The sequence below is a fragment of the Silene latifolia genome, chromosome 4, assembly GCF_048544455.1.
Source record: "Silene latifolia isolate original U9 population chromosome 4, ASM4854445v1, whole genome shotgun sequence".
NCBI lineage: Eukaryota > Viridiplantae > Streptophyta > Magnoliopsida > Caryophyllales > Caryophyllaceae > Silene > Silene latifolia.
Window position 1 is genome coordinate 109,052,062 of NC_133529.1, and position 24,542 is coordinate 109,076,603.

At 37.8% G+C, this 24,542-nt stretch overlaps 2 protein-coding genes across 3 annotated transcripts; one reads left to right on the forward strand and one right to left on the reverse strand.

The window, feature by feature from the left end:
• Nucleotides 1–2,180: 2,180 nt before the first annotated feature.
• LOC141653792 (stress-response A/B barrel domain-containing protein UP3) lies at nucleotides 2,181–6,914 on the reverse strand. Its single transcript, XM_074461644.1, has 11 exons — nucleotides 6,710–6,914; nucleotides 6,460–6,571; nucleotides 5,993–6,120; nucleotides 5,337–5,476; nucleotides 5,122–5,190; nucleotides 4,775–4,913; nucleotides 3,216–3,278; nucleotides 3,099–3,142; nucleotides 2,790–2,931; nucleotides 2,580–2,642; nucleotides 2,181–2,450 (listed from the first exon to the last, which is right to left on the reverse strand). The coding sequence occupies exons 1-9, from the start codon at nucleotides 6,777–6,779 to the stop codon at nucleotides 2,845–2,847; spliced, it is 852 nt and encodes a 283-aa protein (XP_074317745.1). The 5' UTR covers nucleotides 6,780–6,914; the 3' UTR covers nucleotides 2,181–2,450; nucleotides 2,580–2,642; nucleotides 2,790–2,844.
• Nucleotides 6,915–13,296: 6,382 nt separating this feature from the next.
• On the forward strand, nucleotides 13,297–23,955 carry LOC141653793 (uncharacterized). Of its 2 annotated transcripts, XM_074461646.1 has the most exons (10): nucleotides 13,297–13,479; nucleotides 13,708–13,836; nucleotides 13,923–14,009; nucleotides 14,978–15,112; nucleotides 16,811–16,915; nucleotides 20,373–20,462; nucleotides 20,922–21,026; nucleotides 21,132–21,230; nucleotides 21,526–21,678; nucleotides 22,577–23,955. In XM_074461646.1, exons 1-10 carry the CDS (start codon nucleotides 13,390–13,392, stop codon nucleotides 23,714–23,716), a joined length of 2,133 nt encoding a protein of 710 aa, XP_074317747.1. In that variant the 5' UTR covers nucleotides 13,297–13,389; the 3' UTR covers nucleotides 23,717–23,955. The 2 variants fall into 2 exon arrangements, with proteins under 2 accessions (XP_074317747.1, XP_074317746.1); XM_074461645.1 differs by lacking the exon at nucleotides 20,373–20,462 and having other exon boundaries at nucleotides 13,299–13,479.
• Nucleotides 23,956–24,542: the final 587 nt, after the last annotated feature.

The window sequence follows — 24,542 nt, forward strand, 5'->3', positions numbered from 1 at the left end:
CCACATGGGCAGTACTTGACTCGTCGCAAACTTGTGACGGATATGTCCGTCACAAAAAAGACTTGCTGAAGCCTTACTTAGTTACTTCTTGTTACTCATCAACTTTAATACTCAAATCAACAACTAAACATTGTTAACTATAGTGTTCAAACTCTCATTAGGCATGCAATAATCACACGGCAACAAGTATATTATTCAACTACTCCCTCCGATCCAGACAGATGGTAACACTTACCTAAAATGGATGAACCACACTAATGGTAACATACCCTATTTGGCATGAAGAAGGACTAAATTACCCTTATATCTACTACCTATTTACAACTTTATCATCCACTCACCCACTCACCAACTACTTATTTAATCCACCTAAAATCATGTGGCCCCAATCAAACTTTCCCACTTTATCCCTCATTTTTCCACCTTTTCTTAAATAACCACTTTTTCCATATGTTACCATTTGTTTGGATCGGAGGGAGTACTATTTTCATCGCTCGCTCATTTATTTATCTTTTTTATTTTTTATGAGATTTTTTTTATTTTTTTGTTATTAGTAAATCAATCGTTCTCACCAGTCCCATTATATCATTACTATCGTAAAACAAGTAAAATTATTTTGAATGTCTGTTTATGAATTAAACTACACTGCACTCTTTAATTTTTCGTATTTTGAAAAGTATTTTTTAGACAAGAATATATGGTTAAATTTCTCCCCTACACTACCACGTGTCATCATGCTATATACTAGTAATCATTAATTGCACTTATTATAAAAAAAGAGGCCCAATTATGTCAAGATTCAACTGTTGACTACTCTGTGTCTTAATTGGCTAATGATTTGCTTACTTTAACACTCTTCCCATCGCAAAACAAAAGGACAGTCTTACCCTCAAACTCCCATGTAAACTGCAAGAGACAGCCTATATAACATTGAGGTTAATGAGGTGGGCAGTTTTGTCATATACATCAAACCAAATTATTTAATTTTTGGCTCCATCCATTTGATGTAACAGGAAGCCTCAACTTGTACATACTATACTACTCCATTATAAGGGGCTTCACAACTTCTTACAATTCAAAACCAATCTCCACATACAAATCTAATGGAACTTCAAACAAGTATAAGGATACAAATACTCATCTTTTTCCTCTTCCTTACTATTCATGTTTCGACTTGTCGGCTCATCCCCAGGAAACTCGGTGCAGAAGTGCACCCAAATTCTCAAGTTTCATGGCAACTCCTAACAAATGCTCCCAAGAAAAACAGTAGGGATGAACGAGAAAGCCGGGTTTCAAATCATGTTGTCCCTGGAGGTCCAAATCCACTCCATAACTGATGATCTTTGGATTTAGCAGTATATTAAGCTAGAAATTCTACTACTCTTATCCTAGAAATGTATAGTCACATTCTTATTTTAGACAAGATATACTGCTTGTATAAACAAGCTTGTTAAGTCATGCCCTTTTTGAAATTGAACTCCTCCACACCTCTCAGAAAGAAGTTTGAATAGAAAAACATTTTGTTTTACGGTGTTCCAAGATGCTCTTTACTCGTTCATCTGTTTACCTTTTTTTATCCTTTGTAAGAGGTATTTTAATCAAAGGTAAACAAATGATTGAGACGAAGAGAGTACCATTTACTAACATATGGATCTGCCAATGTATGCCAGGAGCAAGTGCTTGCCGGATAGTCAGGCACGGCTATCTTGAGAAATACTTCACAACCTTTTCCATATAATAAAGTGTTGAGATGATGTGTTGTGTCAGTGTTGACTTGTCGAAGTGATATAGTACAAGATTTGCCATCACAAATCAGCTCGTTTTCCTTAAGACAAAGGCATTCGTCTTAATATTAAAACGGGTCAAATATCATCCCACATGGGCATATAGGACAAATCTTTTGGTTTTCCCTATGCATTCTGCTTTTGTCTTATTCATCCCACATGTACATATTTGACCCATCTTAAACTTATGAAGGATATCCCCGTCTTAAATGAAGTTTGAAGCACACCAACATTATTATATATTGATTTCAGCTATTGTTGAATAATAATCATAAAGCCACTATAAAGGGACTGAGCTCTTCAATTGAACAATCTTTATTACTGTATTATCTTTGGATTTATAGGTAAGTTCTAAAAAGGCATGACTTTTACCTTCTGATTGCAGAGTCTCAACTCTCAAGATTGGCATGCTTCAGATTTACATATCTAAGCATTAAGATGTCACCTTTATAAAGAAGCTACATTGTTTAAACCAATTTAAAAGGCTTTGGAATATGACTCTAACCTACACATTTTTCTTCCATGTACACCAGATCAGCATGTACAGGTTATTATTCCTCGAGATGCATTCGGTCAAGGTCGTCTATGTTGAGATAGATCAACTACCTTTCCTGATTTGGGATTGAAGTAGGCTATATATTGTTTGCTCGAACAAGGAGAACCAACCTACAATCAGACATCAGACCCTTCCATCAGAATGGTCAAAGCTGACTAATAAGAAGATCATAAGAATTACGTGTGAATATTTAATAACTAAGACAAGTCAGTTATTAAACAATAAGGTTTGAAACTGACCTAAAGTACAGAGGAACTGAAATGTGTTGCGCTATTTTATTTTGCCGTGTTGAAAGTCTTGTACTACAAATACACAAAAAAAAAAAAAAAAAAAAAAAAAAAAAACTTTGCAGCTCAAAGACATGATTTCGAAGACAGATTAATATTAAGCATAAATAATCTGATAAGGCATAGTATAAATATTATGCAAAAATAGAAGTTAAATATTACCAGAAAAAGTATGTATCAACTTTGATTGAACGCACATATGTAGTTGCTTTGTGTTCTACATCAGTTCAGTGCCCACCGGGTTGATCAGAAAATGGAAACAAAGACTTTTCTGGCTGAGTGGCTGCAACTTTGATTCCCATATCTGTTTTTCACATTTGGTTGCAAAAATTTGATAGGAGAAAAAGTTTCATTAAGAAAATGCAATAGCTTGAGACGATAAGAAATTTTCTTGACTAAAATATTGCAAGTGTTCTCAAAAATTTCTGTGAGAATGAGAAATCAGTACAGAGATTAAGAATATATCCTCACATGTTTGTACTCTGAGCTCCCCAAGAATATCTGCTGAGCTTCAACTGCAATATAGAAGACAGCCATCAGCTGTGTTATTGTCAGATTGTACTTCTCAGAAAAATGGAGAAAGCTAACCAGAACGGAATCGTATTAGTACTCCGTGAGTGTACTCTTCATTTCTGGGATTAAAATTGCGACCTGAGAAAAACACTTCAACGTGATCAAGAAGTATTAAGCGCTTTGCGAATTTGTTATTGAGTCGAGCAGTGTACTATGTCCTTTACACTCATCATTTTGTCTGAAGTAAAATTTTGGGCAATGGTCTTACTCTACCGACAGACAGTGACTGCTCAATTTAACAATCTGCACTGTTTTGATCCATAGTTCCCTTAGCCACTTACCACGACCTACAAGCGACAGCAAAAGATGGCCTAATACTCCACTTTATTGTTTGATATGTGACTAGTTAATAGCAACACAACCAACATGCACCCACAGGATGCTCCACGACAATTTTCAACTGATTCCCCGCAGTGACTCGGGAAAGTGTTAAATTCTACCTTTAGAGCATATGAGAGCCAAGGTGCGACTTTGTCAGAAACTCAGCATATGGTGAGGTTATGACTAGTTGACTACAATACAACAGGTACCATAAGACTACTTTTGTGCCTCATAGGTGCCCGAGTAAAGCGTCCTGTTCTGATGCAAATTGCTATTGCCACATGAACGACGAAAAATGGCTAAGTAAACCAAATTATTGTTTTGACATATCTAGACCAATCATAGACCTCACAACAAACATGCATGCCTATCACGATAACTTTCAAGTGATTTTGCCAAGGTGATTTAAGAAGTTATATCAGTGTGAATTTAAGCGTTCCTTCACCACCTTGGATGACCATCTTAAATTGAATTGGGGCTATCACCAGCAATTCATAAATGAGCTTAAGACTACTTTTATGCTACATGTGTACCCCTTTTAATCGTACAACCGTATTTTGATCTACAGTGCCCCTATTCCCTACCATGTGGAATGTCGAAGTTGGCTTCTAGCATTACTTATATGACAAAATGATGGCTTAATCAATCATTCATCCTTAGGATTCTCCATGACATTTTCCGAGTTGTTCTGCCTTGGTGACTCGATAACTTGTCTAAAGCGTGAACTATGTTAAAAACTTCAATTAAAGTAGACCATTCTGGGAGGGTACACTTTTAGAACTTTACGCATTGGGACAGGTATAATCTTGGAAACATGCATCTGCAGTGGTTAGCGCGCAAGTATGGATAGAGATCTAGCTTGGAGGGATCAGATGTGATGGATTCTGTATCCACTCATTCTTCCATAATGAATTAATGACAACCTACAGATGATGATTCAAGATTCCTAACTGCATTTTCAAGGTTTCTAGTTCAAAGTCGCCACTAAACCTTACAAACTTTATCCCAATGGTTAGAGGGTTAGAGCCTAGAGGGAGGTATTGTGGATGCAGGTTCAAATCTCCCTCCTCTTTGTATTGTACTGCTTTTGTGGCTCTTTTGACACAAAAAATAAATATAAAAATACCTTACAAACTTACATGACCCCGCCATACAATAGTTCCCAATTTTTTGTTTTTCTAATTAGTCATTCACTCATTCCAGAGAAAGCATCCTAGGGCTTGGGTGCCAATATTTAAGAGACTGAAACATACCTTGGGTCGACTGGACAATTAAGGACGGAAACTGAAGGACCAAGTCTGCCAGAGAAGCCAAAACATCCTCAGCAGGTCCCTCTACTGCGCTCTCGAGAAATTTAATCAGGAGCACAAACTCAACCCCATAATTAAATTCCTGTTACCATGGTCAAGAAGTTATTTTTCTTTAGCCTCAAAAGCTGTATGCTAACACGCAATTTGACAATTTAATTCTTCAATTCACGCAAGTAAATCGGAAAACCAGCAAGAAAAACAATAAAGTTAATGTCAAGCTCAAATACATTGAGCCTCTGAGCTTATCTACTTCTACAGTTAATTCATTGTAAGGAGACATTAAATCAAACCTCCCCTTTCCGAAATATGGCAAGGATATCATCTTGTACTTCATCTTCAAAATCAACATACAGTAAGTCCTGCACAGTTGTAACAATCCCCAATCCCATGAATGTTACAAAATGTTATTGCTTCTTTTGAGTACAAACAAATCAGAAGATACAGAACACTGAAGCACTTATGATAGAGAAAATGGAGCTTTGAATTTTTACATTGCAGGGCATACATGACAATGAGGCGTAACATGCTCTTTGAGAATATTCAAATAGAAAGGACTCTCATAGAACTTTGCAAGATCTTCCTTCCTGTGAAAACGCATGCACATGGCGTGTGTGTAATTTTCAGGATTTTCTTCTGTTGTTCGTCCTACAAGAATAATACCATATAAGATATTGATTTGCAAATCAGAAGGTTTGTATACAGACTAATTTAAAAACAGTGTATAACCATATACTAAGATGGTTAAACATCTTCAAGTATTGCTGCCAAATATCAAACATCAACAGAAAGCTACTAACTATGACAAATTGACAACAAGGAGAACACTGAGACAACAACAACATTACCCCAGTGCCTCAATGGCTCCCGCAAATTGCGGGGTAAGGGGGGGTCGGATGTACGCAGCCTTACCCTTGTGTTAGCAACACAAAGAGGCTGTTTCCGAATGATCCAAGATGAAAATTGCGTCGAGAACTGCATTGAAGGACCGCTACTTCACAAAAGAAAGAAGAGAAGCCACTTTAGTGAGCCATTTTGATTTATTCCATTATAATCCATAACCAAAGAGTAATGAGTCTTTGGCTCCATTGGAAATATGAAAATAAGAACAGTGATAACGTCATAAAAACGAAAGTACTTGTCATAAGATGTTTATTTATTTACCTACGGATATTGCAACAATGCCACGCATATGATATTGAGATGTATAAAGGTAATCCAACATATCTTTCTCTTCCTGCTCAGATAAATCCTTGTTTGCTTTCAATAGACATATATGTTCCACCACTTTCCTGCATTACAACCAAGGAGGCCGTAGCACGATATGAAACCTAATTTGTCACGAATTAGGATAGCAAGGTTTAGGCTCACAAAATTGGATATAATCATTCAACAAAAAAATACTCCCTTTGTTTTTAAACAGATATTATCGCATTTGGAGAAACTCATTTCTCTCTTTAAAATATGAGCAAATATAGGAACTTTCTCTACAGATTTAGTGACCAAAGAAATTGGTATAGCGCATCAAAGACTCTTGCCTAAAACGAGGCCAAATAAAGAGATAATGTTGCCTTATATCCAACTAATTTCAGAAATGAGGGTTTTGAGGACATTTGAAACAAAGAAAGAACCTTTTATTGTCAAAAGTGTAGGTTGAGTTTTCAGATGCGGAAGCGAAGCGGATAACTCCACTATTACTTGTTCTTTTTCTTCTTCCCTTAGCATTAAACACCATTTCTTTGGCTGCAGTCAGTCTTCATAAATCAGCGCATAGGTATTATGCATTTTCAGCAATGCTAATAAAGCTGATATTTTGCATTTTGGAAGGGGAAAAAAAAGAAAAAGAAAAAAAAAAAAAAAAAAGGATAAAAAGAAACATACAGTTATCATGATTGGGGAAGATGACGCAGGGGATACCATGAATTCCTAGATGCATCACTGATACACTCATTCTCTCTATATCTCTCTATTCAACAATTCTTGTGTTTGTTCTTTATTGTATGTGTGGCGCCTTTTAACCCGTAATCTTCTCCTCACTTTCTCTTGGAGACTCCAGTCAGACGGTATTTGACTGTGTAGGAGGCGCAGCAAATACAACAATCGCAAATACTCCCTCCAATACACACCAAACTATCCAATTTTTTTTTTTTTTTTTTGGGGGAGAAATAGTAGTCTAGACTCTAGAGGTAACAATCGGATCACTCAGATCGGTTACGGGTCGGGTCAAAGCAGGTCGGGTTATATCAGGTTCGCGTTGTGCCTAGGGGTGTTCACTGGTCCAGAACTGGACTGGACTGGACCGCCACGATCTGCGGACCGGACAACCCTATTTCCCAAACTCGGAGATCGGACCGGTTAGGTGGGAACCCGAACCGAATCGGACCAGAACCCTTTAGGTCCGGTTTTTTTCGGGTTTAGACCGGACCGGTTCCATTTTTAAAGGTAATTTAAGGTGATTTTTTTTGCTTGGACCGGAACAGAGAGGGGTCACAATATTTATGTAGACCAGGAGACCGAACCAGATTGTATTCGGTCCTGATCGGACCGGCCGGTCCGGGTCGGTCTGGTTTATCGGTCTGGTCTACTTTATGTGCAGCCCTAGTTGTACCGGGTCAGTAACGGTCCAGGTCGGTTACGGTTCATGTCGGGTCATTTTCTTGTCAGGTCATCAGCGGGTGTCAAGTCAGGTCGAGTCATTAGCGGGTCAGTATCGGGTCAGCTTATCGGCATATATTTTCTCATATTTATTTAGTTTTAGATGAGTAATTTGATGTGTTAAACAACATGTGAGTGCACTAGTTGAAGTTTTAAATGAAAATGATTAGGATGAACACAAATTCTCGTTATAGACAGGAGATATTCATTTATAATTATGAACGGGTCAAATATTCACTCACTTTAAGTATAAAACAAGTTGCATGGTAGGGCCCAAAAATCTCACAAGTTTAAGCATATTTAACCCGTTTTCACTTTAGAGACTATAGTGAGACTGATGGTAGGATGAATGTCAATTTTGTACTCCCTCCTATTCACTATATTCTCCCCCTTTCATTTTTGCACAAGAAATAAGAAAGTGAATTTGGACCACACAAAACACACTACCCCACATACAATTTAATTTGGACCACACAAATCAACCCAAAAAAGGAAATAGGGAAGAAAACCCGAATAATCCGAATAAGGAAATAGAGAATAATATAGCGAATAGGAGGGGAGTATTATTTAGAGAAAATTGTTAATTACAGCCTTTTAAAAACCACTTTTTGAAAATTATAGCCTTATATAATTTTTTTTGTAAATTACAGCCATAATATCACTTCTGATCAGAAATTACATCCAAAACATTAACTCCGGCGGAAAATTGACGCAAATTTGAATTTTTGTGACTTAAGTTCATTTTTTAAGACCAAAATACCCTTACCTTGTGTCCATCCCCTTCACGAGATTACACAACTTCATCTTCTTTCTAATTCTCTATTTCTTCAACAATACCACTTAATTTAATTCACCCATTTTATTTAAATTCTACCCTAATCAATTTAATTTAATTGAATTCTAATTCTATTATTTCCATTTTCTGGGTAGTGTTTGGATACTTCTAATCTAATAAATTCTGGAAAAAATTGATTTGTGCAACAATTTGCTAAAAATACCCAAAACAAGTAATCGAGAAGAGAGATTAGAAAAAGTTATCAAAGAGAGAAGATGATGGAGCTGCTCTAAACAAATGACGGAGGAGAACTAGGCTTATGTCTTTGATGAAGAATTTCAGAAAAACGAGGGGTTAGGTTGTCATTTCAGATTGTATGTTCTCATCTCCCAAACACTAGATTTGACCCAAATATGTATTTGCAAATAAAATGTCTATTCCCAAACATACCATAAATTAATGGGTATTCTTCATAATCAATTTTCCCCCAAAAAATGGTTCTTCATGTTTGGTAATAATGGTGAGGAAGACGAGAGGGTTTTGGGTTAAATGGGAGCTAAATGATAGGTAAAGTGAAAAGATTTGGGTAAGTAGGCAAACAAATATACAAGGGTATATCAGTCACTTTTTGACAAAATTCACCGGAAACGTCATCGTGGTGCAATTTTCAAAGAAAAGTGATATTATGGCTGTAATTTAAAAAAAAAATTATATAAGACTGTAATTTTCAAAAAGTGGTTTTTATAAGGCTGTAATCAACAATATCTCTATTATTTACACCATTATTAAGCTAATTTATTATCGGGTCATTTATCGGGTCAGATCCGGGTTGGAAAAAATAAGAATGTTATCGGTTATCGGGTCGGTTTTTGGACGGGTCTTTCATGTCAGGTCAACTTTTGCCAGCTCTAGTAAATACACTCCTAAATTACCCATTTTTTTTAATTTTTTTTGGTCATGAGGGAAGTCGCTACCTTCGGTGCGCACTAGTAAATACTACAAATACTAACAATATTTTATTATTATTATTCCTTTTTCATACTTTATTCCACTACAAACACTAACAATATTCAATAGGTTTTCTTAATATTTGTGCAAAATGTGAATGGGTATTTTGGTGTGAATTGGAGCCTTGGAGGTGGTACTACAATTTATCGTAAAACGTTTTTTTTAGATCTTAGAGATGGAATTAATTCACCTTATTAATATCGCCGATAACAAAATCAACAATATATCGAGGTAGATCAGTATCGACCCACAATTTCCGACCGACTTGCAACGAGCTTAGATGGATCAACTCATGTGCTACTCTATTTAAGTTTCTGCAAACAAAACACCATAAAACTAACTCAAAACCATCACAAATAGAATAAATATCGTCCAACAATGGATGAAAGTTACTCCGTCCATTCGCCCTTGTCTTCAAAGCTTCAATCAAGGTCTTGCAATCGCTCTCAACAACACCTTCGAGTGTTCGCGCCTCCTCGCTTCTTTAATATCTTCTAACACCACTTCAACCTCCGCTATTCTCACCTCCGTAATTCCCCGCCTATGCCCCCTCCCCCCCCCCACAAAGCCACAATACTACACCCTCACTGTTACGACAAACCACCCCAAAACCTACTCTTCGTCCCTCTTTCACCCCCAAGTCAACATTAAGCTTAGGAGCCCCCCACCTTTAGCTTATTCCACTTCCTTTTGTTCTCGACGGTCGCTTCTACTTCCCCTACGACACCGTCCCCCTCACATAACTCCATTCGTAGGTCTTCAACCCTCTTCTTCACCTTCTCCACATCGACCCTAACGCTCAATAACTATAAAAGAAGCCTGAATCATAGACATCTTGTGATCCTGTAAAAGCATCTTTGAAAAAACAAGAAGAATACTGGCCTGGTGTGACGATCCGCACACTTGAACCCTTGGATTTATTTTATGCTTATGTAATTTCATTTCCCTTATACATTTGTAGTAAGTATTTTCTTAGTAGTTTTAGAATAGGTTTCCATAAATAGGTATATCGCTATTCTGAACTAAACTTGTAAATTCAATGTCTCCTGCTACCAGGATGTAATAATCAAATTTCCCTCTTTAGGGAGTACTAGTAAATGAAAATCTACTTCCTACCTTGTGCCTTCGTATTGCTTGTTGTTGCTTTGTTGTGAATGACTCTTTGCCTTCACTTTACTAACAAGCCGTGTTTGTGGGATCGACACTAGGATCCCGACTCACACCCCCGAGACCGATTACGAGTGCCTAGTGTCTGACAAACACTAGAGCCTAACGCTCTCGTTGCATCCTGTCGAGTGTTGCCGAGACCCGAGTAATGTGTTAGTGAGCGATCCATCACTAGTTCAAAGATCCTTGTCGCTTGCATCTTGCCTTGAGACGGGCAAGGGTGCGCGCCACGGTCCGGCAAAAGTAGCGGACCGTGACACCTCGTACCATCAGGGGGCCGCGTCGATGTGCTGAATCGACGTCCTGGTTTGCGGGTCAGTCGACCCAAGAGAGAAGGCCTCATACCATCAGGGGGCCGCGTCGATGTGCTGAATCGACGTCCTGGTTTGCGGGTCAGTCGACCTAAGAGAGAAGGCCTCGTACCATCAGGGGGCCGCGCCGAAATGCTGATTCGGCGTCCTGGAGATCTCACATTCCCTTGAATGCAGGTGCCGAAGTGACGAGAGACAAGGTGAAGGTCCGTTGGGGCCAGTACTTGAAGGAATCCCGGGAGAGGTCTTTTCAAGCAACGGCAAAGTGGACTTTCCCGAGAGACAAGGAGCACGTGGTGGACTTGGAGAACATGATGTTCGGCAGCTTCTATGTCAAGGAACTCCAGCCTATCCTTGAGGGGACGAAGGGGCCAGTCATTGTTTGGGACGAAGCGCACATTCAAGCCGAGTTGTACAAGCCAATCCCCAACACTTTGCATGGGATGATCGAGCTCACCGAGGATGTCTCACCGAAGCACCATTCAAGATTTTTTGTGTTGCCGAGGGCGGCAACAGATTAGGTGGGGGAGAGTGTGACGATCCGCACACTTGAACCCTTAGATTTATTTTATGCTTATGTAATTTCATTTCCCTTATACATTTGTAGTAAGTATTTTCTTAGTAGTTTTAGAATAGGTTTCCATAAATAGGTATATCGCTATTCTGAACTAAACTTGTAAATTCAATGTCTCCTGCTACCAGGATGTAATAATCAAATTTCCCTCTTTAGGGAGTACTAGTGAATGAAAATCTACTTCCTACCTTGTGCCTTCGTATTGCTTGTTGTTGCTTTGTTGTGAATGACTCTTTGCCTTCACTTTACTAACAAGCCGTGTTTGTGGGATCGACACTAGGATCCCGACTCACACCCCGAGACCCGAGTATCGTGCTAGTGGGCGATCCCTCACTAGTACGAAGATCCTTGTCGCTTGCATCTTGCCTTGAGACGGGTAAGGGTGCGCGCCACGGTCCGGCAAAAGTAGCGGACCGTGACACCTGGGCAGGTGCCTTCTCATTTGGAATAGATTCTTTGCATTATCCAAATCCTTAAAAGTTTTAGAGGCAATTCTTCCTTCAGCCTGAAAAATTATATTTCTAGGATCATGATGTAGCTTGGTCAAGTTTGCTACACTAAACGTCTAAACTCATGAACTTTTCATCTCCCCCCACATATTAAAATATTTAAAGCTATTTTTCTTTTTATCACAGTCATCCCACAAACTGATAATATATGGAGTATGATCATGTAAGCCCTCGGGTAAGAAGTAACAGTACTAGTAGGACTAGAGAGGATCCAAGAGTCATTGGTCAGAACCCTATCAATTCTACTAAAAACCCTATCATCACCATCCTGCTTATTATTGTTCCAAGTATAATAGACACTAGTAAATAGTAACAAACAGATCATACAAGCCACAATGATCCACACAATCCTGAAACTATATAATTCCAGCCATTTTAAAATTACTCATTTTTGTCCAATTAGATCAGTTATGTTTTGTTAGGTCATTTTCAGACTGGATGGTTTCAGGTCCGGTAATTGCGGGTCGGGTCAGTTCCGGTTCAACATAGCTTGGGTCTTCTTCAAGTGAGTCGGGTCAATTCGGATCTCAGATCACAGTGAAGGGTTGTAATTAGGATCGGATTAATCGGATCACGTCTAGGCGTCTAGCTAAGGCCTTGTTCTTTTGGACTTCTATTTGCCCCTTTAAGTTCAGTTCAGTTCCTATAAGTTCAGTTTAGTTTAGCTCATATAAGTTCAGTTCCTATAATTCCAGTTCTGTTCCTATAAGTTCAGTTCAACTCCTAAGCTCAGTTTAGACAAGTCAATACAACTTATAATAACTACAAATTCATACCCGTTTTCTAATATTGACAAATTGGAAAAAAATAGTACACTTTTCATTTAAATCAATGAAAAAAAATCCAATATTAAAATTATCCAATACATATTATAAAAAAAAAAAAAATTACCCTTATAATTTGTTTATGCTAAACTGCCTACTCGTTACTTATTCATAAGTCCATCTATCTCATTAATATTTTTACCCTTATTTCACCTATACCTCGTTAATCTCAACAGATTGAGACATGTTTAAAACAAAGCGTAAGGAAGCTATGTACAAGGTATGAAATAACATAGTAAAAGACATTTGGCGAGACAATGGATTCGACGATGTCAGTGAAAATGAAGATGTGAAAGTGACGAGGAGGATGATAATATGGAAATAGATGATTAGAAAAAAAATATAATATGTAATTTATTTTTTATTGTAATGTATTGTAGTACTTGTATAAAAGAAATAACTTTATATAAAACGCAAAATTTTTATAAGTTTAGTCCGATCTCTATAAGTTCAACTTATATAAGTTCAGTTCAATTCTTATAAGTTCAGTTTAACTTTTATAAGTTCACTTCAGTTCAGTTAACTTAGATGGAAAAATAGAGTGAGGTGGAGGTAGGATTCAGGCCGCACGTGGTATACAGCAGTAAATAAATGTTGACTTAAGATGAGTCGGATTGTGTTGCACAATGCACACTTGCAGTCTTGCACTGTAATCAACTTATTAATTATTCAACCTCGTTTGGCATTTATGCTTCCTTTCTCCCTTTTTTATTTTTTCATCTTCATCTTCTTCTGAGAATGGTTTCCAAGAAGGATCAACCTCAACCTGAGTGGCTTCCAGCAGGCTGGAAGCTCCATGTCAAGCTCAAAAATCACCGCAAATACAAGGTAACTAACATACATACATGCTACCCCTCAACTTGATTTATTGACCTAATTAATACTATCTCATCTTCCCAAATTAAATTAGGGTTCATCAACTCAATTATAATTTCTTCCTTATTATTTTGCAATCTGCAATCTGAAATCTGATATCTTCAATCTGCATGTTGCATTTAAGTGTTTTCAAGAGGGGCATTGTAGCTAATTCTGCTTTTTTTTTTTGTGTGTTTGTAGTGGTATGTCCATCCAGATACACATCAGAAATTTTATTCCAAACCTGCTGTTCTTCGTTATCTAAAACACGGAACCGTCGATAATAATAATAATAATAATAATAATAATTCACAGGATCAACAAATGGAAGTAAGTGAGGACACCCTCAATCCTCATCTTAGCTCTTCTTTTTGCCCTTTTTCACTTACTAATGGCTTCTGTTCATCTGCATTTAGCCTGTCGTAGCTAACGAGTTACCTGGTGGCTGGACCGTACAACTGAGAACTCGTAATAAGGGTCGCAGGAAAGGAACCCCTTATAAGGTAGTAACAATCAAAACCTCTACTTCATACTTTATCTTACTCATCTTTTGTTTACATACAAGTATTTACGACACTGAAAACGTAATGCATGTGATGGAAGCCAGATACTGGGTTTGTTCATCTGTCGGATTCATACCACTTTAAAATTGTGTTTTAATTGCTGCATAGTTCTTCTCAGTTGGGACAGTTCAATATATATGTGCTTCCTCTTTCCTTGGGTGTTTGGTAGAATAAGAAATAAGACATGCAGTGAGGAAAACACAAAAATATGTAGGGACTTTGTTGTGCTATATGCATCATTAACTACTTTTAGCATTTTGGAGTTTGGGCTTGTCAACTGCTTCTGCTTGCCGGAGATTCCATTTTGGAACAAACCCTTTGGAAATATGTATTACTCGCTCTGTCCTGGTCATTTGTTGTCCTTTTCCATTTTTGGGTGTCTCAGTCAATTGTTGTCCTTTCTATTTTAAGAATGAATTTGATGAGTAACTTGGTCATTCACACTCAATTTATTCCACTTGTCATTTAGTAATTGGCTCCTTCCCCTTTCCTTGGTCTTTGTGCCAAAATCAAAGGACAACAAATGACCGGGACGGAGGGAGTATGTACTATTATCTTGTTATTACTTGTGTTGAAAGATGAGTAACAGATATGAGTTCTATATTTCTAACTAAATGTGCTTTGCGGAGTATGAACTTCAACCCCCCTTGCCTGACTATGTTGAATTCTCAAGTGATGTTTAGATTGATTTAGCATTTGGAACAGCGGTAGCAATATTAGAATCAGTTGACTTTTCTTCTGTAGTTTGTGAATCACAAGTCACATTTACCTTTGATGTTCCAAGAATTAGTATTACTGTGTCTCAACAGAAAGTTAAGGGGATATGCATTTTGTACCCGTGCTATTTTTTGGCTTCCTGAATTGTAGAGATCTAAGTTCCGGGTTTGTGTGAATTATGGTTTTTGCAGTGTTACATTGATCCATCAAGTGGAAGTAAATTCTTCTCCATGCCAGAGGTATTCCGGTATCTTCAAAGTACACAGAACAATACAGGATCATCTGGGCAAAATGAAAGACGGTTCACCAGGCATTCTTCCAGCAATGTTTGTTTCATATTGTTTTATTATCTTAAGTTATTGCAGATTTCTATTTAAGCAAAACAGTAATTTTTCAACTGTTTGTGATTCTGTGATTGAACACATTCTTGAAGACAACAAATGACCCTTAAAATTGTGTTTTAATTGCTGCACAGTATGACAAATAATCTTATCGTGACTTTAGATTTAGACCCCCTGTTAAGAAATTTGAATGTCTAATAATAGGCCTAGGTGTTTAGTGTCATGCACAGTATGCCTCCTACTGTTGATGTTTAATTGATTTATGTTTGTCCTCAAACACAATTTTAAAGGCCTAGATGCTAGAAATAATCTTATTGTGATTTTAGATCCCCCGGTTAATAATTGTGAATCTCAATTAACAGGCCTAGATGCCTAAAAATTAGTGTCATGCAAAATATACCAGAATGCATTGATGCTAAGTTGATGTGTGTTTGTCCTTAAACTGGCTAACATATATTATTTAATAATGGGTTTTTTGTCAAAAGGTACCTAATATTTAGGGTAGTTTGCGCCAAGGTACTTAACATTTTTTTTTGCCCAAAAGTACCAGATATTTATGGTGGTTGTGTCGGGAAGTACCAAACGCACTTTTCCGTTAAAATCAAGTCAATTTCTGTTAGTTGACTAACGGAAAACTTTTATTCTCCTAATTTATTTTTGACTCCATTGTCTAACTGTAAATCTTCACAAAATTACCTTCTTCACATCATACAATCTCAACCATCTACACTATTCTTTTTTATTATTATTTACTCAACTTTACATCAACCCAATACCCAATATATCAAAGTAATTGCGAATGGCGCAAACGAGGACGCAGTGCGAGCAAAGGTTGTTGAGGTTGTCGGTGGTGGTGTTGGTGAAGGCATAAAGGGTAGTGATTGTGGTGGTAGAGTTGAAGAGGGCTTAATGTTGGTAATTGTATGACGTTTTGGAGTCATTCTGAGGTCGTAAGAAGGTCTGGACAGTAGCAGTTCATGCTCTGTTTTCTATCATTTCGGGCATAGGTTTATTGATGTGGTGTGCGAAATATAGAGCGCATAGGTTACCGAAACTTGGGAAAGGCTTAGTTTATCGATGGGCAGTCTATTGGTGGAGTTTGGGGCTGTCTCTTTACCGCGAGTAGGAGGTGAGGCGGGTTGAGGTGTGCGTAGTTGGCCGTGTTTGGTGGTAGTATACTAGTATGTAGGATGTGAACTTGGTGATGAAAACATTAGTGATGAACTGATGATTGCTATGAAGATTGTGGGAGGAGAGAGAGTAATGAAAAGGGATATTAATGAGGTGAGGGTTTAAGTTGATGATTAGTAGCAATAATAAGTTTTTAACAACAAAAAAAATTGTTTTCCGTTAAATTGAGATAGAAAAGTTAAAACTTTTTTGACGGAAATTTTTAATTGGTACTTACTTACAAACGAAACATAAATATTTGGTACCTTTGGGGAAAAAAATGTTAGGTACCTTGACGCAAGCTACCCTAAATGTTAGGTACCTTTTGACAAAAAACCCTTTAATATAAGAAGAGCGAATTCTGAAGTCTGAACGCTAATTTAACTGATAAAGTTGACAATATGTCGCATATTTATATACAAATGTCTAAGAAATAATGCAAATGCGTCAAGTATGGAGAAGCTGTTATCTATTATGTGAGACTGTTCTTATGAGTGCTAATTTTCGTTGTAGAGGCCACTTGATCAGGTAAAGGCTCAGAAGTTCAGTGTGGAAGGAAACATGTCACATATGTCAAAAACACGTGCAAGTAGGAGAATTTTTTCTGCAAAAAACGAGGTTCGGGTTGTTCACATTCTTGTTGCCTTATGTTTGTCCTAAAATTGAGTAACGTTGATTACTTTATAAAAGAAAAGTATATTCTAAATCACAAATTTAATTTATAAAGATAAACTTCAAGTTTGTACATAAATGCTCAGGAGTTAAGTGTAGATTGGACCTGCCCGTTATATATTTTCATTCTTTTGTGTAAACTTTAGATATGAACATTTTGTTTATCATCTATTTATTTTAAACTTTACTAACACTCTTATATAAAAAAAAATCCTCCCAACTCTAATAAACTCTATAGGATTCTTGCTGCGGTAGACTGTTGATTCATCCATTGTATTCAGTTTTCGATTCTTTAAGTTAAAGTGTTTGTCATTGTTATTCTATCAAGTTTAGGATTTAAGACAACAATGAAACATGATTTCAGTGCCATTAATATAGGTCATCATATCTTATTACTAGATTTGGCAAGGGTCAGTTGGGCAGAGTCTGGCTCAGTTTTGGTGTCTATAATCTGGTGGGATCAAGTTGGAGGGCATCATTTCGTGTTTTGGGCATTTTGGGTACCAGTCGTTGTGGTTGGGTCATCTCATTAGGTCATTTCGTGTATGAGTCACTTAACGTAAGGTCATTTTTGGGTTAATGATTAAGTGGGATTATCGGTAAATTTGACTGAAAAAAGTGTTTTGCTGAATTATCTACTCCTCCTCCACCCAATTCTATAAATTTAGTTTTGGCAAAGTTTAAGGAAAATTATTATTATATTGAATAGCTTTTTCAATCTTGCCCTCAATATTATGAACTTCCGACATTACTCACCCTTAGGCCTTCACCCACAGCACCAACCTTCTTGTCGCGCCATCACCACCTTCTCCATCACCAGCGCGACCTTTCTAGCTTACAAAGTTATTTTCCGTCCATATTTTTCCGACAGGTGCACTTGTTTGATAATTTTTTCGAGATCCTTTTTACTATTTTTTTTTTGGTAAGTCTTTATAAATTATCTTCACAAACGAGGAAGGTTGGCGAGTTCCAGTGGAGGATGAAGAGAGCGACGGTTTGCTGTTGTGATATGCAACGTGGGTGGACTTGGTGGTCATGATGGCGGGTAAGCCTATGGCAAGTGTTCTGTGCAGTAAGTAGGCCAGGCAGTGTGTAGGGTGGGTGGGCGTGATGGTGGGTGGGCCTATGGCCAATAATCTGTGCAGTAGCGTGTGGGCCAGGGCCGCCAGGCAGTGAGTTGTGTGTGTGTGTGTGTGTGTGTGTGTTATGGCCTGTGGTAAGCCAGTGGTGTGGTATGGGCATTGTGGGAGGTATGACGTCGTTATGTGTGTGGTCTTAAGAGAGGAGCAATCTGGTGATCATTGATGGTGTGGGCATGATGAGGATTGGCTGTGGTTGGCATCGACATGATGGTCGAAGTGGAGGAGTGGTGGTGGTTAGTGTGGAATTGTGTATGTTGAGAGAAGTGGTGGTGGATGGCGTGGAGAGGAGTGATGATAGATTGTGTGCACGTGGTGGTGGTAGTGAAGAAGAGAGTTGGTGGATGTGGAGATGGGTGGTGGTGGATGGAGGTGAATGTGGTGGTGGTAGTGTAGAGGAGTGGTGGTGGTGGACATAATGGTGGTTGTGGAGAGGAATGGCTGCTGGGTGGGTAGGAAGAGCGAGGGTGGGAAAGGGCCAAGGGGCTAAGGGTAAGGGTATACATGTAACTTTATGTCTTAAAACTTACCAACAAATGATTTGTATAAAATTGAATGAAACAAAAATGGAATACGTACTGATGTGTCGTTCAGTGGAGATGAGGGAGTATTTAAGAGGGAGCGTTTGACAATTGATCCTTCAATTTGATGTTGATAATTGTAAATTCGTGTTATTCCAAATTAGTTGAAATTTAAGAGGCAGCCTTCCCCTTCTATTAGCAACACAAAGAGGCTGTTTCCGAATGACCCAAGTTGAAATTGCGTCGAGAACTGCATCGTAGCTCCGCTACTTCACTAGCACAAAAGAAAGAAGCGCATCCACTTCACTGAGCCATTTTGATTTATTCCATTATAAATCCATAACCCAAGAGTAATGAGTCTTTGGCTCCATTGGAAATATGGATAGAAAGCAAAAGTTGTGAAATAAAGGGAAGAGAGAATTAGAGAGAGAAGTTAGCGAGAATAGAAGAGAGACAAAACTATATTCTTATTCCATTATGAGGGGTATATATACACATATAATGATAGAGTTTCCATAAGATAATATATTCTATAATCTTATAAGATATGGACAATCATATAATAATAATATTTCATAACACTCCCCCTTGGATGTCCATTACTGAAGAACATGCCTCGTTAAAAACCTTACTAGAAAAACCATATGGGAAAAATGCTAGAAAGGAAAAGAGTACAATAATCTTCAAACACATGTGATAAGCTGTCTCGTTAAAACCTTTCCATGGAAAACCCAGTGGGACAAAACCATGGATAAGGAAAAAGAGTACAACGCGTGTCAACTCCCCCTGATGGTTACATAACTTGATAAATCTTCAAATGAACCATGCTTTGACGTAACTTCTCGATCGTTGAATAAAATCCATCGTAGTTGATAAATTTGATATCTTCAAATCCTTGATAATTTCAATCTTCATATTTCTTTAATTCTCACATTCTGGGTGTAGTCATTTGTGATGACTCTTGGATCATCATTTCAAATAATATTTCCACAATGGTGATAGGGAACTTTTTGATAGATGACCTAACATTATATGTTAAGAATAACGCATCTTAATAATCATAGCATCAACGCGCTTATTGTGCTACCTCGTTAAAAACCTTGCTAGGAAAAACCCATTGGGACAAAAAACCTAGTCGAAGGGAAAAAGAGTGTAGCCATCATTCCTTAATTCCTTATCTTAAGGAGAATCAATCCGATAATTATTGAATAAATCATCCAATACTTTTGAGCAATTTTCTTTGCTAAATCACATATGTGTGAATTGACATTCTTATTGTAGACTTTGACTACATTATTTTCCAATGGTTATGGTACTTCTGGACCATAAATTAATTTCACATGTTTAGCAAGAAATTCATTTAAATCTGAATTCTCATATGCTCAAACTTCAGGTTGAGACAATAATAATTTCCTTCAAGTAACTCTACAAGAGTTTGAATTTTCCATTTTGGAAATAATCACGATAGCCTTTCAATCGTGTCTTAGAGGTTCATATATAATTCCGAGTTCTCAAAACTCAGTCAATCAAACATCATCATTGATGATCGTTTATAAAAGGCTCCTAGTTATTTCGCTTATATTACGAAATTGCAATAAATTTACATATTCAAATAATATATTTAACTTTTATTTAAATATCGACCAAACAAGCTCGTAAGTTCAGAATTTTGCATATAGTATTAGAGTATACTTGATATTCTTGTGAGTGTGAATTCTCACTGTAGAAGCCTGTGTTGTGCAGGTAAAGGCTGAGGACTCCGGTGTAGAGGCAAATGTATCACAGATATCAAAGACACCTACAACTAGGAGACTTTCTTCAGGGAAAGCAGAGGTTGCTGCTGTTTGCAATCTTTTTGTCTCCTGTTTGTCCTCAAACTGACCAACATTGTAATACTGAATCACAAATTTTACCTGTAAGGTTAAAAATACCTTATACTATGCATAAAAAGTTGATGTGTCAAGATTGGAGGAGCTGATCAAGTTAAGGCTTTGGACTATGGAGTCTAATGTAGAGGCAAATATGTTGCGCATTCCGAAAATACTTGGAGATTTCTTCAGGGAAAAAAGAGGCTGGCATTGTTTGCATTGTTTTTGACTCATGTCCTCAGACCAACATTGGTTATTCAGTAAAAGAAAAGTGAATTATAAATGATAAATGATAAATATAAGTGGTAAGCTAAAATAAACAACACTATTTATGCTAATGCTTATGAAAAAATGGCAAGTTTGTCTTTATTGGAGAAGCCATTGTCTATTATGTGATTCTTATTCGTGTTAATTGTTATTGTAGAGGCCAGTTGATAAGGTAAAGCCTAAGGAGACTGTTGTGGAGCCAATTGTGTCGCAAATTTCAAAACAACCTGCTAGTAGGAGACTTCCTTCAAGGAAAAAAGAGGTTGGTGTTGGTTGTGAAGGTTTTACCTTATCTCCTCGCAAACTGTTATCTTTTGTTCCTTGTTCTCTAACATACAAAGCGTTGCTTTTGTGATTTTTTTTCTAGGTTGTAATTGAGAATACAGTGGATAAGGATTTGCCATCTGGTTGGATTAAGGAGATGAGAAAGAGAGTCCGTGGAACTCAAGTAGTCAGGACAGACCCGGTACTAAAGTTTCCCCCTCCCATATAGTACTACCTCCTTCCCATTATTATTGTACCTTTTGACAATGGTGGTATATAATATCAACTTTGACCATTAAATTCTCCAAATACATGTTCTGGTACAATTTAAATCTGTCACGTTTTGATTTGTCAAAACAATAGCATATATCAGCGCACATTTTCCTTGTCAGTTGCTGATATTTTCTGCTTAGATATTGGTTAGTCATCTCCAGTCTTTTCGCATTTTAATGAATGCTCTCTGTTCTACTGATGGAAACAATTGTTGAATTACACAGTTCTATTTCCACCCTGCTAGTGGACTGGTCCTCCGCTCTAAAGTGGAGGTGCTACGATATCTGGAGACTGGAGAGATTAGTCGGCATGCATATTGGAGAAGAACTTCAAGAAATGATGTTAATAAAGAAGAGTTTGCAATAGTAAAAACCTCTGTAAGTCTCCTTTATAAAATTATCATTATGAAATTTTTTCACTGTTTTCTGCTCTGCTTTTATGCCGTGCTTCTCAAGAGACTCCTATATTTCTTAGATAGTACCCCATAACTGGGAACTTGATGCTGATTAATTTTCCGCAAGTAATTCAAGTCCTTGCATTTGGCGTTGTGCTAAGTTATTTACGTCATGCGACACACTGTCCATTTTGTGAGCCAACAGTGGAAGTGGTTTGCAGTCTTAGGTTTGAGTTATTAACATCATGTGATACTTCTCATAATGTAACTCACCATAGGAAGTAGTTTGCAGCCATAGCTAACATGAACCATATTGACTCATGAACCATTGCAAGGATTCATGGAATTAGAAAAAAAGTTAGTAAACAAATGGAAAGAGAGGGAAAAGAGAAGGAAAGAAAGAGGAGTCCATAGATGATATGAGATACAGGAAACAGAAAAGGGAAGGAAGAACAGATTGATACTTACCTGAAAGCTACAACAGGGTTCATCATCATCTATTCATCATTATCTTTATCCTAATTACTTCTTTCTGAAGGTGTCCACTTGACCTGTAACTGAAGTTTTGGGTTTCCGAAGTGGAAGTTGTGAAATTTCAGGTGCTAAGCTGTGGTTCACCTAAATACGAAGCTTATTTGATTATCAGTATGTGCCTTGGTCTTCTTGTAGTAATTGGCCCAGAGATTAATCAGTTGAATACTGCAAATCTTCAGTTGTCTTTTAGTTACTTCTATGTGCAACAGTTTCGGTGCAGAATGAGATTGAGATACTTCCCCTTGTACCGTGTCATTTATATCTTATCAATTTTTTATATATTCATTTTTTAATTATTTCTTTGTTTTTTCCCTGACATTTGAATATTTTATGCTTTTGCACCATAGCCGACAGCTTCAGTCAAAACAGAGATGGCAATGGATAACACTCCCAAAAAAGACCTTTTAGCTGGTGAAAAAACCTCCAAAAGCACTCCATTATTAATTCGAGAATCTATAGCTATCAAGCAAGATGCTGTCAGAAGAATTACTAGATCGTCCACTAGAGTGAGACCTACTTCTTTGGGTGAACCTGGTGTCATGCTGCAAGAAGTCAGAGACGATGATGATAAGTCGAGGAATTCCTCTTTGACGGCTATAGAGCTGCCTTCTACCTCTACAGTGAGTATTTCGACTGCGAGAAACACTGTAGCTGTTCCAATGAATGGTTGCAGTAATAAGAAAGCCGAAAGTGCCAAGAGGAAAACAAAGAACCCAAACACGGTCAGTGAGCCTTCTCGTTCCTCCAAACGACTTGCTGGAATCGATGCTCAACCTGTGTCTCACTCGATACCAGTCAAGCAGGCTCTTCGTGCCACAAGTAAGAAATGCACCAGAGTCGAATCGATTCCTAGTTTGGTCTGTGCATCAAATAATTTACAAGATAAGCGTAAGCCACCTGATGCTGAAACCCAAAATACCCTTGATTTTTCCACTGAAGAACCAGGGAACAACTCTGATAGCTTAATGCAAAATGTCCCTCCTGTCTTTCCTGAAAATGAAGTGATTGATGTACCACCTATTACTATTGTACCCTCATCAGAAAAGGATACAGTGGTATTGGACCCGAGGGACCAACCAATTCTTGTAAAGCAACCAGATGCGCTTCTGGGGAGCAAGGAGAAGTCAGTCCCAAAGTGCCCAGTCGGCCCGGTTACAGAGGAGAAGCCAGGTAGCATAGCATCCCGGGATACTGACCCATCTGGGTCCGCATTCAGCTTCCCGCCACCCTTGTGGTCAGATCCGTGTCTGGAGTTTGCGTATAAAACACTTACAGGTGCTATACCACTTGACGACAACCTGGCTATCGAGGATTATATCCAGCATCAACTTCGAGCTTCTAAACATCACGACGAGTTTCAGAGTCTTCCCGATATCGACATGCCGGGCTTCCTCCAGAATGATGCAACAAAACCGGCACCCCTATTGTCAGAAGGTGTTAGATTGCAGAAGGGTAACGGCTTGGCACCCCGGAAAACTAGTAGGTGAAGAAATTAGTAAAATGTGTTAGGAAAATTTACTCCCAGCCCTCTATAGGCTTTTGTTGTAATATTTGTAAGATATGTGTGTGTCTTAGCCAAAGGTTTCGTTTAGGCCGCAAGTATATTTAACGTCTTTTAACTTTCACTTTACGCGGCTTTTGGTGGATGTGATATTGGAAGGGCTGTACACTTGACACTTCTACTCTATGTGGATAGTTTTATGCATTTATCTTTGTTTGTGTTGAAGATTTCCTCTCGTTGGTACACAGTAATTGCCTAAAAAAAAAACTTTTGCTCTTTTGAATCACGATTTATTAGTAGAAGCCACAAAAAGTGGGCGGGATTGGATGTTCGATAACAAAGCTTCCCAATATATACCCTCATAGCCTCACCCCTCGCTCATATTTCTAGATAATGGATTTCCATATCCTGGGCATTCGAAACTCATTATTATACACAGAATGCTAAGGGTTTGGTTTGGGGGATTTTGATTGTTTATTTTATATGTTATTTATACTCCTATTGCGGTGCATTTCATGTCGTGTTTTGAGCTTATAAATGTGAAATGCATTGTGTTTTGTAGAATATTGTTTCTCTCGCCTTGCTATGCAATTTTGTAGGTTATAAGCTGCTTTGGAGCTGAATGGAATGGACTGTTTATGTGCAAAGAGGCAAGAACAAGAGGATAAGAATTGAGCTAAGTGTTGTGATGAGAAGAACTGGACCGGGTAGCATTCACTCGATCTACCCCCACCCCCCCACACACACACACCACCCACGATCGAGTGAAGCTTAATTACGGGATTAAGCCAATTTTTAGGAAATAAATTATG

Coding starts and splice junctions, on each gene's coding strand:
- LOC141653793 (XM_074461646.1), top strand. CDS start 13,390: ATGGTTTCCAAGAAGGATCAACCTCAACCTGAGTGGCTTCCAGCAGGC. Junction 14,010..14,977: donor GGAAAGGAACCCCTTATAAG/GTAGTAACAATC, acceptor TGGTTTTTGCAG/TGTTACATTGATCCATCAAG. Junction 15,113..16,810: donor CCAGGCATTCTTCCAGCAAT/GTTTGTTTCATA, acceptor TTTTCGTTGTAG/AGGCCACTTGATCAGGTAAA.
- LOC141653792 (XM_074461644.1), bottom strand. CDS start 6,779: ATGAGTGTATCAGTGATGCATCTAGGAATTCATGGTATCCCCTGCGTC. Junction 5,191..5,336: donor ATGTTACGCCTCATTGTCAT/GTATGCCCTGCA, acceptor ACAACTGTGCAG/GACTTACTGTATGTTGATTT. Junction 4,914..5,121: donor CCATATTTCGGAAAGGGGAG/GTTTGATTTAAT, acceptor CCATGGTAACAG/GAATTTAATTATGGGGTTGA.